This window comes from Vulpes vulpes, chromosome 14 (genome assembly GCF_048418805.1).
Source record: "Vulpes vulpes isolate BD-2025 chromosome 14, VulVul3, whole genome shotgun sequence".
Classification (NCBI taxonomy): domain Eukaryota; kingdom Metazoa; phylum Chordata; class Mammalia; order Carnivora; family Canidae; genus Vulpes; species Vulpes vulpes.
The window spans coordinates 78,137,158-78,152,739 of NC_132793.1; the positions used below are offsets into that span (position 1 = coordinate 78,137,158).

Consider the following 15,582-nt stretch of genomic DNA (forward strand, 5'->3'; position numbering starts at 1 on the left):
GCCTTCATTGATTAATGCATGTTTTAGAGCTTGAGTGGGAGTTACTTTACATATTCTCAATCAACCCCCTTAAGTCAGAAATCAGGGCAGAGAACTTGGTAGCGTCTCCAAGTCACAGAGCATAATGAGGTATTAGGTCTCCTGATCCACACTTTCCTGGTCTTCCCCTTTACTACATCTCATGGCACTGTGGAAGATCAGGCATCTTTAACCACTCTCCCGTTTTAATTTAGGGATGTTTCCAGATGGAACCTGCAATGTAGATGCTGGGCTCTACTAGGGCATTAAGAGCCTACTGAACTGAAAGTGTAGGGTATTACCTAACTGCCCCTTTGAAAAAAAATGGTAAATTACGCAAACTAGAGTTGGACACAAATATTCTAAAGCTGTTAGCAAATAAAATCCCGATATGTTCTTCCTACCTCCTCATTCCTTAGAAAAGGAAAACCACCACATATATGGTGGTTTTATTCATTTAGTAACACCTTATTGAGTGCTTACCACGTGCCAGGGGCACACAGCAGTGAACAAAACAGTTTAAAATCCTGTTCTCACAGAGCTCCCACAGAGGGGGAGACACAGCTTTATTCTCTACAGAATAAAGAAGGTGGAAGGTGCTCTGAGGGACTCATAAGGCTGAGAAGGGGGCAGAGAGGGCTGAGGGCAGTGACCCTGAGAGGGTGACATCTGAGCAAAGCCTCCGACGAGGTGAGGAAATGAGCCACACAGTGTCTGGAGGCAGTGCCAAGGCAGTGGCCTGAGCGGGGAGCCATTGGCCACGGTCAAGGCCCCATGGGGCTTTCCAAGGACTATGGGTTTCACCACCCAGCGTTATGACGAACTAAGGTAAGTTGCTTATAAAACTATAATGGTCAGCAAACCTAAACTGAAGAAAAAATCTTTCCTGACACCTTAACAGCGTCAAACAGTGTAAGAAAGGAAAGCCATGTGACTGGGTGGAAATGTAAAGATTTCACTCCCCGAGAACTTAAATATTACTTACCCGAAGGACAGGGTGAACCAAACAATTGTAAGCTTTATCGTATTTTCCCTGACGGGGTAGTTGAAACATCTCATGAAAGTCAACCAAATCTGTGAAATATTGAAGAGTTAGTTTTCTTGTGCGGCTATCCAGTGACCCCACTCCCCAATCCCCTTCACCAGTTATAAAAACAACCCTGAGTTTTCTTTCAGCCAGATTCACTCGAACTTACAATGTAAAGGCTGAAGGCTATTGGAAACCAAATCCTGCAAGTTTCACTTTGTAGCTTCCTGAAAACCGATGGACAGAGTCGCCAAAAACCTCAGTGTGCCCCGCCCCTGTCAAGACCCCTCGCCTAGCACCTTCCCTTCCCAAAGATGGAATGTCTTGGCTAGGCCGCTCTTCCCGGGGGGGTCCTTTTACCTGGTCCTCGTGCAGGAATCAGGTGTCCTGGACAGCAGGGAACTGTGACAATCAACCCTGCCTCTGACCAACTTAAAATGCAACAAGTTGGCCGGCAGTCAGGGCAGGTTGGTTACTTACTCCATAGAGTTCTGTGCGGATCCGAACAAAACATCTCCTGTACCATGTTCCTGTGTCACTCTCAATTTCAATCAGTTCATCTATTTGTTTTGGGGTTTTGATTCTGTTTACCTGTAAAGAGCAACACAGTGCACAGTGCTGAATTCTCTTCTCTGAAGGCCTAGGGTTTGTTTTTAAGGGAGCAAAACCCAACTCCCACAAAAGTAAGCAGATATCTGATAATCATTCCATTCCTATATGAGACCATGGGAATGAGTATACAGATCCCGACATCACTTAAAAGAACTGCATGAGCAATGAATAGGAGAGAATACCATGGAGCAAAGGGAGAAGAACAGGAATGATGGAATAATACGAAATTGAAATGCCCTTCTATGAAGCATGACCATAAAGGCACACATTAGCCAATAAAACATTCAGAGAGATTAGCTTCTGGAGTAAGAATTATTTTGCTTGGACCGAAGTGATTGTACATACTTTACTTTGGAGCCGACTGATTCGATGAATTTGGTCCCTCGACATAGTTCTTAAAGCTTCCTCATGCAACTTGTGTTCTTAAAAGTTATCTTTATGTTTTATGGCCCTTTCTTCCTTTTCCTGTAGCCTAACCCACAGTGGCTGGTCAGCAAATAACCCACAGGCAACCATGGTGCAAAGTCGAGGGAATGAGCTTTGCAAGCATTAACATGGATTCCTCAGTGACAGAAGGGAAATAAATGATGGGAGTTCACTGTGAAAAGCTGCATCTAGGAATTAAATGAGCCTCTTTTGCTTGGGAAAAGAACCTAGGCACCTCAGAGGCAATGCTTTCAACACAGAGAATGAAGCCTGAAAAGAGAGAGAGAGAGAGAAAAAAAGAATGGTTCCTTTTGTGGACTTGTCCCATCCTCTCCTGTTAGTCAAAGTTTACTTAGCTTTTGAGAGAGGACACAGAAATCTGCCCCAGTGTCACCCCTGCCAGGGATAACTTTTGAACACCTTTTTCTGGTGCTCTGCCCACATCCAAAACAGCGCTTCTATTGTGAAAATCCAGGTACCAAGGTTGTCTTTTTGACAGTGGTGATTTGGGGACTCTCAGCAACTTCCAAATTATACAAAGTAAGCGGTAGCCTGTTCCTAGCTATGTAAGCAAAGCGGCATGTATTTGATGAAAATCATGTCTGAGTTAAGTGTGGGATTCCCAATAGAGTCAGCTCAAAATAATCCATGTAGGCATTATTTCGTAATACTCTAGATTTTTTTTTAAATCACAGAGGTGTTCTTATCACTCAACATATTACTTTTGGGAGGCTTCCTCTTTTCTATTCATCAATATTTGTTTATTCATCCACAAGCATCCCCTGGGTACTAGGTCCAGCACTAGACTACAGAGATGCACACATAAAATATCACATCCTCTAAGCAATTACCATACAAAGAAAAAAATCTCTAATAGAGATCTACATTGGATGGGAGAGATGTATTTTACAGAACACCCAAGTTGACTTGGGAATGAGAGAAGCCTTCATGGACTAAATTGGAGCTGGGGCTCATGGAGAAGTATGTTATTTGCCATGTATGTAAACCACTTGGAGGACATTCTAAGTGTGAGAGATACCATGTGCAAACATCCTGAGCTGTGAGAGAAAACAAAATATTGGCCAACTACAAAGAGTTTGAGATTTCTGAAGAATAGTTCAAGGGCAGAGGGCAGTGAGTGGTGAGGGCCAAAAGAAATCACTGGCAGTAGGGTCAAAAGTAAAGAGCAATGTGCAGTAATATTTAGGATGCAAATAATAAGACAGAGTGATTTCTTGAATATTATGGGAATAAAGGGAAGAAAGAAATAGAGTAGTTTTAAGGTTTCCAGTTTGGTGGTATTTTCTGGTAGAATTTAGTAAAAAGAAGATGCTTGAAGACTCAAGGTGGTAAGTTCAGACTTAGAAACTAAGATTTGAGGGGCACCTGGGTGGCTCAGTCGGTTGGGCATCTGCCTTCGGCTCAGGTCATGATCCCAGGGTCCTGGGATCAAGTCCTGTGTCGGGCTCCCTGCTCAGCGGGGTTGCCTGCTTCTCCCTCTTCCTCTCCTTCTGCAGCTCCCCCTGCTTGTTCTCTCTCACTCTCTCTGTCTCAAATAAATAAATAAAATATTTTTTTTTAAAAAGGAAACTCAGATTTGAAAGGACATAGAAGGACTTCCACAAAGCCCTTCAGCATGTATGTCTGGAGCTCAGAAGAATGGTCCATTAGGAGATAGAGAATGGGAGTCAGCTAAGGAAAGCATACGAGGTTAAAAGAGAATTAGCTAAAAAAATAGAGTTGTGGAAAACATTATTTAAGGTAAGGGCATAAGAAGAAGGGTCTAAAAAGGAGGCTTTGGCGCAATGCATGCAGATTCGTTGTATTATAGGCATAACAAGGAAAAAGACAAATTTGTCATGACAGGATCATGTAATGACTTTGAAAGTCACCCAATAAATGACTCTGAGGTTACCTATTATTTTGGGGGTATTCCCTCCTGTTCTCACCTTATCTACTAAAAAACATGGATGACTGTATGTGAATTTGGTAACTCAAACCTTCTGGAAGAAAAAGCAGGTGAGTAGCATGGTGAGGCCCTGGAGATTCTCATTTTCTCAGAAAATCCCTTTGTTATAGGGTTTATCCTCATCTGGCTAAGAAGGGTTGAGTGACATTGAGTATTTGGATGATGCCTCAAGATTCCTCCAGCCTTATGATCCTTTCACTTAAAAAAATTCTTCCTCTGATGAGCATCTGCTTAAAAGAAGGGTCTATTCAAAGGCTTCCAGGTCCTCAATGGAGGGCCATCCATTACTGATATTCATTTCTCCATACATTGCACAAAAAACTTTGCTAATGAAGAATGTGTGATAATTTAGATAAAGGCCAAACTGAAGTCTATATGTACATTATGAAAAATTTGTCTCCTAAATAAAAATGAAATAAGTAAATCACATGTCAGTGGATTGTTTAATATGTTTTAACACCTATAGTTGATTTTATTTATAAGACACTGAAGATCTTTTTTATGCCTCCCTATGTCTTACCGTAGGTCTGCCTAAACCTATTTCAGACAAAACATTTATTAGTCTAATTGTAGGACTGCCTAGGTAAAAACATTTAAGCCATTGTTCCTTCCAAAAACTTCCATCCATCTAACTTTCATTAATTTAGATTGGCTTTCCCCATTGAGAATAAACTTTGTAACTAGAGGATGTAAGAACATTCCATGCAGAGTGAACGGCACATACAGAGGCGGTGAGTACAACATGTGCAGCAGAAATAAAAGGAACTGAAAGACGAGAGTAGCTGGTGCAGAGAGAAAAATTTATAATCTGGCCTTTTCAGAAAAGGTTTCCTGGCCCCTGGTATAGAAGATTCACTGAGAAGCAGGTACTCACCGAGAAGACTTTCTCAGGCTGACCCCGTGCTCTCATGTTTGTGTCATGAATTAACTTAAGGATCATCCATGCTTCATCATGTTTTCCAACCTAAGAAATGCAAATAGATGGTGAAGGGCTAAAAGGCACAACACTTACAATCCCTGATTTTCCAATATCCATCTTGTGTTGTCAGATCAAATTGGCTATAATTGTGCAAATGGGGTATCCCACTGGATAGCCTTAAGTATGTTAGCAGTTCAATGGATGTGCCTATAACAAGAAAGAACATCTGTGGCTGCTAACATTTTTTGTATAAAAAAGTAAGACAAAGTCTCTTCATTGAGTGAAAAGTTGCTTGAGGAGGAACATTAGTGCTTTTGGCCATGAGGCAGCTTTTTCACACACTCGTCGTTTAAAGCATGTCTCCATGAAACCAATACCCCATGGTTCCCTAGTAGCAAGGGGAAACGTTATCTCTCAGAGAGGCCAACACATTTCCTTGGCATTAACGGGGAACTCTTTCCAATGTGTGTGGCTCCCTTGAATATTCATAGTAATCCACGTTACCTCCAACAAGAACCGTGGGCTTTCAGGCATGAACGTGAGGGCCACCACTGAGGAGACACAGGGGAGCGCACAGACTATCACAAACACACGCCAGCTGTGAAACTGGTAAGCTGACCCCATGCTGAAGCTCCATCCTAGAAAAGAAAGAAGGGAAGAATGAAGGAGAATGCCTCTCAGATGGCCTGCGAGGAAAGCGAGGACCCCCTCTCTGCCATCACTGTGGGGGTCTACACAGCAAGTGTATTAGCTGTCTTCTTAAAAAAGATTTTATTTATTTATTCATGAGAGACACAGAGACGTAGGCAGAGGGAGAAACAGGCTCTCCACAAGGAGCCTGATGCAGGACTCAATCCCAGGACCATGGGATCACGCCCTGAGCCAAGAGCAGACACTCAACCACTGAGCCATCCAGGCGTCCCTGTATTAGCTAAGTCTTTTTTTATTTTTAAGGCTTTTTTTTAAAAAGATTTATTTGTTTATTTAATTAATTATTTATTTATTTATGATAGATACAAAGAGAGAGAGAGAGAGAGAGAGAGAGGCAGAGACACAGGAGGAGGGAGAAGCAGGCTCCATGCTGGGAGCCCGATGTGGGACTCGATCCTGGGACTCTAGGATGGTGCCCTGGGCCAAAGGCAGGTGCCAAACTGCTGAGCCACTCAGGGATCCCCCTTAGCTAAGTCTTAATACCCACAGAAGAACAAGCCAATCTAGGCATTAGCCACAGTGACCAGCTCAACTTTACAACCACTGACTGCAGTGGTGAGAGAAAGAAACTGGAGGGCTCAGGACTTAGGGATGGGGGTACATGAGTGTTTCCATACAACCGAATTCTAAAGGCCATGATAAATTAATTTGGAATGCTTTTTCCAACAGACCTCTGTGCTGGGGCATGTTCTGTTTGCTCCTCTAGATCCTGCCGCCCTTCTCTCCACCCTGGAAGTGACAGGAAATGGATTGCTATGGAGGGCAATCACCTGGCTCCCTTGCCCATTGGCTTCCCCTGGGCCTGGGAGGGTGGGAGCGGAGTTCTCCCTTCCCTTGGCTGCGTGCAGATTTGGCAGTGGGTGCGCTCATCTGCCGGGACCTGCTCTGACAGCCATAGCTATTGTCAGCTCTGGCAAGCCCTCCCTCCTGGTGCCCTTTGGGGCAGAAGATGCTCTCCTGCTAGTAGCTCCTAGGTGCTGTATCCTCCCCTATTGGTTTCTTTTCACTGTTTCCATGTGACTCTTTAGTGATCCCTTGTGAGAGTGGTTTTCTGCCAGCACCTTGACCAGTACAAGTATTAAATGGCAGTGTAGTATCTCTCCATTTGCACGTGTTACAAAATAGATCAAGAGAATTTTAAATTTTCAAATAGTGTTTTTACTATAGCAAAAACAAGTGTAATGGGATACAAACAGAAATCTCCTTAAAAACCAAAAGGGAGCCAATATTTGAAAGAATATAAAATGGTTGAAAGCTAAATTCAAACATTCTAAATGATAAATAATGAAGGATACCACATCTATTTGAAAACAGCAAATTTATAGAGACATAGATGAATTACATGAGGCACAATTGTAGTTTCTGGCAATACTTGGCATTTATAAGGCCTTTTGTGAACAGAGGTCAGGTATTTTACACCCCATCCCAGGAGAGCAGTGTACTTATTATTTACATGGGAGCCAAGTGAGACTCTGAGGGTGATTTCCTCAGGGTCACAAAGATGAAGTTACATATCAGAATTTTCACCAGGATCGGCCGCAGAATCGTATGCCACAGCCAGCCTCACGTCTATGCACACTTACTCATAAACACAGACTGTGTGGACAAAGGATATAAGCGTCAATGACATGCTCTATCAGTCTTAGGTCAATCAACATTACCTGCGTATTTAATACACGTCGGTCATATGGAGTGGTAAACTAACCACATCATAAACCTTAGGAGAGGACGTCTACCCTCAGGGTTTTATGTGGCAGAAGTTCAAAAGTCTCAAATATGCAAAACACAGAAACACTTCTATGATGGAACAGAAAAAAACATACCTTGTTCACTTCACATTTCATCTGAGATCTTCTTATAAAGAATATCTTTTTTCAAAGCTCTAGATCCTATCACTTTACACATTGGATGGAGAAAAGCTTTCAAGGGCCGAGTGAAGCGAATGCAGTGCTCTCGACATCAGGCTATGGCGCAGGACTACATGACAGTAGCGGATAGCGCAGGAGGCTAATTGCGCCAGAACAGAGCTCCCTCCCTGCCCAAGGAGGTTCTATCCCCGTGCCCAGACCTGTCACTATGTTACCCGACATGTCAAAGGGACCTTGCAAGTGGGATTCAGGTTAGGATCTTGAGGTAGAGAGATTATGTCCTAGAGCGGGGCCCGACCCACATGAGTAGAAGAGCCTTTTCATAGGAGAAAGAAAGAAGGAGATGCGATGAGGAAGGTCAGAGGTCAGCTTGGAGAGAGATCTGCAAGTGCTCTAGTGCTGGCTTTGCAGATGTAGAAGGGGCCATAAGCCAAAGAATGTAGGTGGCTTGCAGAAGCTGGAAAAGGCAAGGCATGTATTCTCCCCTGGGGCCTCCAGAAGCCCTGCCACCTCATTTAGACTGCCAACCTCCAGAATTTTAGGATGATAGACTTGTGGTGTTTAAAACTGGTAAGTGTGTGGTGCTTTCTTACATCAGCATTAAGAACGCCACGCACCTGGCATTTGCAGTTACAGCTCTGTTGCTTACACAACTGACAGCAATTACACTGAAGAATTTTAGCTCTTCTCTATGAAAGCTCAGACCCCTTGCTTTTGCTTGGACTTCTCGGGATGCCTCTGCCATGACTTCACTCTCCTTTTTGACAACTGGTTGTAGAAATACTGCCCTTCACTCACACTGCTCCTGAACATCACATCAGTGGGGGAAGAGGCTGATTGCAATGTGATTCCAATGGAGTGGTCTTCAGCCTACAGAGGAAACTGGACTATGGGTAGGATCTAATCCTGGGTAGAGCCAGCTGCTCCAGAGCCCCCCTCTCCTCAGCTTAAAATGCAGTTTCTTCAGGCGTAGATTCTTCCTTTTTTTTTTTTTTTGGCGTAGATTCTTCTCTCTGAGTTTAGCCTAATCACTGTGGTTCACGTCCTTCTCCACTTCATTAACTGTGGGGTCGGTCTTTTGGCCCTTGCTTGGTGTGTGTGTGTGTGTGTGTACACATGCACTGTGGCCTTGCTTTATATAAAGGGTGTGTGATCCACTCATTTCTCTCTCCATTTTTTGCAATATGCCTTTCTTCAGCCTCTAAAACCTGTTGTACTCTTTTTCTGGCTCTTTTCAAATCTCTAGCAGTCTAATCTACTCCTTGCACTTGACCCCCACCTTCAGTTTTCTTGGAGAAAACCAACACAGAGGGAACTCCATGCATGTCCCCTCCTCACTCCTGAATCTCCCCACCCACCTGCGCCTCTACCTTCCCCTTAGGAGCACTGGCAGTTGTTCTGTTGTAACCAATCCAAGGCTAACCTGTCATGTGGCTCTAGAGCCTAGCCTTCTCTCTTTCAAGGACAGAACTCCTGTAATTATCTATCCCTTTTCTTCGGCCTCCTCATGGTGTTCTCTCATGGGTGAACTCCATGGGTGATTTCATCAGCACACCCATCTTCCCCATTTAAGAAAAAAAAAAACCCTACCTTGACCCCCACATGCCTCTCCAGTTGCACTATTATTCCTCTGTCCTCATTCTCCAAAGAATGGACTATAGCAACTATCTCCACTTCCTCACCCCAAACTTCTTGCCCCCAAAGTCCACACAAGCTATGCCAGTCAGTCATCTGTCTCGCCAAATCTAATAGGCACTCCTCTGTCCTCTTACTTGAACTGTCTAAATCCTCCCATACAGCTGATCATCCTCTTCTCTTGAAGAACTTTTTCCATTGTCTTCCTCATCACTACATGTGCTAGTTTCTTTCCCACTTCATTGGCTCTCCTTCAGTTTTCTTAGTTGACTCCCTGACTAGCTCCCAAAGGTGGAGCTAATACCCTAACTAGTGGTTGTTGGTTCTGTTCTCTGGCCACAGGTTCTTTCTAGGCTGACTCGTGTATTTCCACGACTTCAAGCACCATCTCTATGCCACTGTCTCTGAAACATGGCCTGTTTTCTCTCTAGAGCTCCAGAAACCCATCTCCACCTGCCTGTTTACATCTTCACAGGGGTGTCTAATGGGCATCTCAAAGTATCGTGTCCAAAATGGAACTTATAAAAAACAAAACAAAAACAAAATGGAACTTTTGATTTCTTGCTCTGCAACCAAATAAAACTCTTGTTTTTCCTTTAATGCTCCTGTTTCAGCAAATGATACACTGCCAGCCATCCAGATATTCATGCTGCTCGTCCTTGATTCCTCTTTTTCTGCTCACTACACATGTGTGAATATGAGCACATCACAAATCACTGCAGGCTAATAAGGCTACTTTTCTTTTGATGTTTTATCAATTCACACCAACAGCTAAACAACCTTGATTTATTTTTTCAAATTAAGTTAGTAATTTCTTATCTTTTCAGTTTTCCAGTTTTGTTTTGTTTTAGATTTTATTTATTTATTCATGAGGGACACAGAGGGAGAGGCAGAGACACAGGCAGAGAGAGAAGCAGGTTCCCTGTGGGGAGCCCAATGCGGAGTTGATCCCTGGACCCCAGGATCACACCTGAGCAGACACTCAACTCCCGGGCCACCCAGGTGTCCCTATCCATTTCTATGAATTTGATAAATGAACAATCATGTAGCCACCATCATAATCGAGAGGCAGGCCAGTTCTACCACCCCAAAACATTCCTTCTTGCCCCCCTTCCGCAGTCAACCCTTCCTCACCACTGATAGCCACTGGTCTGTTCCCTATCCCTATAGTTTTGCCTTTTTCAGAGTGTCATCTAAATGGAATCACATTGTACACAGCTTTTTGAATCCAGTTTTATACCCTTAGCATAATGCATCCATGCAGATTACCACACATATCAGTAGTGTCTCTTCACCACTGAGTATAACTGTATTGGGTGGATAAAACATAGTTTGTTCACCCACTCGCCAGCTGAAGGACAGGTCAATTGTTTTCAGTTTTAGGTGATTTTCAATAAAGTAGCTGTGAACATTTCAGTCAGGTTTTTTTGTGTCCCAAAGTTTTCCTTTTTTCTTGGGTAAATATCAAGGAGTAGGTTAGTTGAGTCATAGGGTAAGTTTATGTTTAGTTTGATAAGAAACTGCCAAACCATTTTCCACAATGGCTGTATCATTTTAGGTTCCCCCAGTTGTGTGTGAGGGTGTTAGCTCCTTCACATCCTTCCTGCCACTTATTTGTGAGTTTGGGCTTTTTTTTTTTTTTTGGCCATTCTTTTTTCTTTTTAAGATTTTATTTATTTATTCATGAGAGACACACAGAGAGAGACAGAGACACAGGCAGAGGGAGAAGCAGGCTCCATGCAGGAAGCCCGATGTGGAACTCAATCCCAGGACTCCAGGATCACGACCTGAGCTGAAAGCAGACGCTCAACCACTGAGCCACCCAGGTGTCCTTTTTGACCATTCTAATAGGTGTGCAGTGGTATTTCATTGTGTGTTATTTTTAAAGATTTTTATGTATTTATTTGTGGGGGGCTGGGGAAGGGAGCATGAACAGGAGGAGGAGCAGAGGGAGAAGCAGACTCCCCACCGAGCAGGAAGCCTGATGCGGAGCTCCATCCCAGGACCCTGGGATCACGACCTAAGTCAAAGGCAGATGTTTGACTGAGCCACCCAGATGCCCCATCATCATGGTTTTAATTTGCATTTCCCTACTGCCTAGTGATCACCTTAATTTACTTTGTTTATTCATTCATATTTCCATTGAGTGCCTGTATCTGCCAGTCATAACGCCCACCATGTGGAGGCTACTAAGACATCTTTTCTACCCTTGAAGAGTTCTAGTCTAGAAGAAAAGCAGAGTAGTTCACAGACGCGATAAACAGTTCCACATGTTCTGGAACAGGTGATGAAGAGTGTGGTTGGAGTACAGAAGAGGCTGAGCTATCTGCCAGAGAGTATTTTCTCCAGAGCCCCAGCTAAATTTCTTTTCTGATTTGGGTCCTGAACAAAGAGCTAATTCTTAAATTTCTAACATTCAAGTTAGAGATACAATTCAAATCAATACTTAAGAAGTAGATGAGGCTGCCAAGACAGGCTGTGCCATGCCTGGTCCCTAACTCTTTTCTTCAATATTGCAAACATCTAACCCGAAGAGAGGGAAGACAGGCCTTGGGGGCAGACCAATGCTACTCCCCTTTTAGGACATGCCCCCAGAGAGGAGGCTTAAAGACTGATGGATGATATTCTGTGGCCCGAATGAGGGATAGACACAGTGACAGTCTTGAGAAATGGCCCTGCAGATACTTTGTTAAACTGAAATACCATTATCTGGATTCAAAATGAATAAAAGAATGCAGTGGTAAAATACTGACCACTCTAACTATTCAGCCATGAATTCCTGGGACCCTTCTCCATTTGGATTTTAATATAGCTTAAATTTGAATTTGAGGGATGCCTGGGTCGCTCAGTGGTCCACCAGTCCAGTCCCACATGGGGCTCCCCGCAGGGAGCCTGCTTCTCCCTCTGCCTGTGTCTCTCTTTCTCTCTCTGTGTAGTCTCTCATGAATAAAGAAATAAAATCTTTTTAAAAAATTTGAATTTGAGAATGATACAAAACCTAAACCAAAATATCAGGAAGTGGGGAGACATCAATAGGAGTGAAGGACCAGAATATGAAACCACACCACATGCAACTGGGAAAGTGGGTTGTTGCATTCGGATACTCCTCTGTGCTTAGAAAAATGGATTGTCTAGGGGCACCTGGGTGGCTCGGTGGTTGAGCGTCTGTCTTCAGCTCAGGGTGTGAATCCCTGGGTCCTGGATCGAGTCCCACATCAGGATCCCTATGGGGAGTCTGCTTCTCCCTCTGCCTGTGTCTCTGCTCTCTCTCTGTGTGTCTCTCATGAGTAAAAACAAAACAAAACAAAACAGAATTGTCTTGAATGAGCCCTCTCTGTTGGCACCACGCCTTTTTTGTCTTTAAAAAAAAAAGTGTTTCTTGTGTGGGTAGTGGTTCTAATTGTCCTTTGGACTTTGTTAAAAAATACTCATTAAAATGTCATGCTGAGGGATTTATCTACATATAATGTAAATTCCATGCAAGAAAGGACCTCAATTAGGGTATTACAGAAAGCAGTTTTACCGCACAGCGCTAATTGTGTGGCGATAATAAGAGCATTATGTGTCTTGCATAATAATCAAGGCCATTTACAAGCCTCAAGCCAATGTGCTCTGAGACTGCAGAAACCAGCTGCCGCCCCAGGTGCATGACTGTCTGAAATCATTCAGAGTGCCAAGGCAGAAGTATGTGACACACGTGGAGGAAGAATGCTGGCTTTCACGTTCTTTCTTGGGCTTAGCTGCTGATGCGCTCGTGAATGAGCACCTACTTTACTGATGTATATCTGGGTGCCAGTTACGTGATACCAGTAGGACACAGTCTTCGGTAAGAAGGCATATTTTAGGTATAAGGCACAGATTCAATGTTCTTAAACATTAGAAATCAGTATTAATAACAAATAAATATATGTGAGATGAGTTTTTAAAAGCTAAGAAGTAAATTGTATTTATTTGTCAGTGGTCTTCACTCACAAGGCACAGAGACAACTAAAGTTCTCTTTGGGAGAGTAGCTCAAAATCCATTTTCTCAAGTGGCAATGAACTTAAGAGAACAATGATCAGATGAATTTCTGATTTCACTCCTACAGAAATAAGATTTTATGCCCTCAACAGGTCACTGGTTTACAACATAAATACTATCTAATCACCATGAAACATTAACACTTGGCTAGAAACTCAGGTTGTCATGTATCTAGTGTCATCTGTGACTTTAGAACCAGATGTAGTTGGACAGTCCCTGTTGCTGAGAGCACAGATTTTTACCTCCTCCTCGTCTGTTAAAAAAGAAGAAAGAGAGAGAGAAAGAAAGAAAAAAGAAGCAAGGGCGAGGGGAAAACTTAAATCAACTTATGGGACAGCCATGCAAAAGCACACCATGTAACTACAGGCAAAGAATGAGGTGGATCTTTCTGAACTGATTTGGAAAATGTCCAAGTTACACTGCTCAGTTAAAAAGTTCTTTTCCAAACAGTGCATTTTCATTTTTATATATACATAAAACATATTAAATCTTATAAACAAGGGAGAGGAGGAATACACTAAACTATTTTAAATGGCTACTCAGGGTCGGGAGTGGGTACTAACAGGAGACTTTCACTTTTGGCATTGTTTGTTTATTGAGTATTTTATCACCTTATAATACTTTTTATTCAAAAAGGACAAAAAAACTTTTCCAAGAGTTGTAAGCCTTTGATATTTCTAAAGTACTATGTCTGACGTGAAGAAAGGAGAAGGAAAAGGGAATGATCATTTTGACACTATTCAGCATCCATACCATTCTCAACTAAAGTAATGTTCATTCTGATTGCAATGAATCTAAACATTGACACTAGTGCTCATTGATGGATAGCAATGAGAAAGTGCCATCGACTGCCCTAGTGTCTCCTGGTCACAAAGACAACAATATTCACAGACCTGTGATCTTTAAATCGGCAACTCTAGTCAACTTCTAGTTTTGGATTCCTGGGGCAGAGGCCAGTTGCATTTGATCCTCTATCAGGTAATACTACTGCCAACATCCGTACACAAAGCAATCATAATTTTAAAAACTGGCAGGGGGCACCTGGGTGGCTCAGTTGGTTAAGCACCCAACTCTTGATTTCGGCTCAGGTCATGATCTCAGGGTTGTGAGATGGAGCCCTGTGTCGGGCTCCTCACTTGGTGGGGAGACTGCCTCCCTCACTCTCCCTCTGCCTCTCTGTGTGCCTCCTCTTTCTCTCTCTTTCTCTCTCTCTCTTTCCCAATAAATACATCTTAAAAAAAAAACTGGCAGAGATCTGCCCAGAGCACATAACCATGCCTTTAAAAAGTGAGAGTCAACTCAACTGGAATTATACACTCCAGGGAGAGGATCCAAGGGCCCAAGTCCAAATAACAGCAGTAGTCATCTGTCTCTAAGAGCAGGCCCTGTAACAAGCTAATCTTTCCTGCTGGTTTCTCTATTTCTTTTTTTTTTTTTAATTATTTACTTATTTATGATAGTCACAGAGAGAGAGAGAGAGAGAGAGAGAGAGGCAGAGAGAGAAGCAGGCTCCATGCACTGGGAGCCTGATGTGGGATTCGATCCCGGGTCTCCAGGATCGCGCCCTGAGCCAAAGGCAGGCGCTAAACCACTGCGCCACCCAGGGATCCCTGGTTTCTCTATTTCTGTCTCTAAGTTCTGTTCCTACTATTAGGAATGCACCGAGAGAGTGGTCAACAGCAGAAGGAGGTCACAGTATGCCTCAGGTTCCTGAATGTGACTTGTCACCCTCACTATGCTTTCAAAGAAGCAAAGTTCCTGGCAGCTTTTGAAAGTGAGAAATTCATGAGCTTATTTTTGAAGGTTATTTTTCTGGGGTACCTTCTGTGAGTGCTTCAAATATGAAAATATGAAATATGTGAGTGCTTCAAATATGAAAGTACTCTTCCAGAAAGAGTTCTGGGTGCAAGTGTATGTGACTCATTCAAGCATAGTGTTTCCCAAGTTCCACTGCAAGAAAGAAGGAGCCTAAGGGTTTGCAAAAAGCTAATAGCATAAAATGTGTGTGTGTGTGTGTGTGTGTGTGTGTTTTGTTTTAACCAAAGATGCTTTGTGATTTTCTTTTGTAGACAGATAGTAATACAATATTAATATTATGATAATGTAGGTCTATTAAAATTTTATCAAAGATTTTTATGTAACTATATACCATAGTAGTCTATTGAATTGGCAAATTTTGACCACATACAAATGAAGCTAGTATCATAAATGCATGTAAGGCTGCTCATTACTTTGTAAATGCACATTTTATATATTCATATTTATTATCTTATAGCATATACAGGCATACAGTGACTTTCCTTGCCTAGGTACACAGTGACTTTCCCCCTCTATTTTACTCACATAAGTATTTACTTAAAATCAACTGAATATGTT

General features: G+C 42.7%; 1 protein-coding gene across 1 annotated transcript in view; it reads right to left on the bottom strand.

The window, feature by feature from the left end:
* The window catches only part of SV2C (synaptic vesicle glycoprotein 2C), a 202,996-nt gene that overhangs the window by 24,289 nt on the left and 163,125 nt on the right, over nucleotides 1-15,582 (bottom strand). Inside the window, exons 5-8 of the mRNA XM_072736973.1 lie at nucleotides 5,476-5,609; nucleotides 4,927-5,016; nucleotides 1,526-1,636; nucleotides 1,004-1,092 (exon numbers count right to left, since the gene is read on the bottom strand). Of these exons, the coding sequence (XP_072593074.1) occupies nucleotides 1,004-1,092; nucleotides 1,526-1,636; nucleotides 4,927-5,016; nucleotides 5,476-5,609 (424 nt within the window). The remainder of the gene's footprint in view (nucleotides 1-1,003; nucleotides 1,093-1,525; nucleotides 1,637-4,926; nucleotides 5,017-5,475; nucleotides 5,610-15,582) is intronic.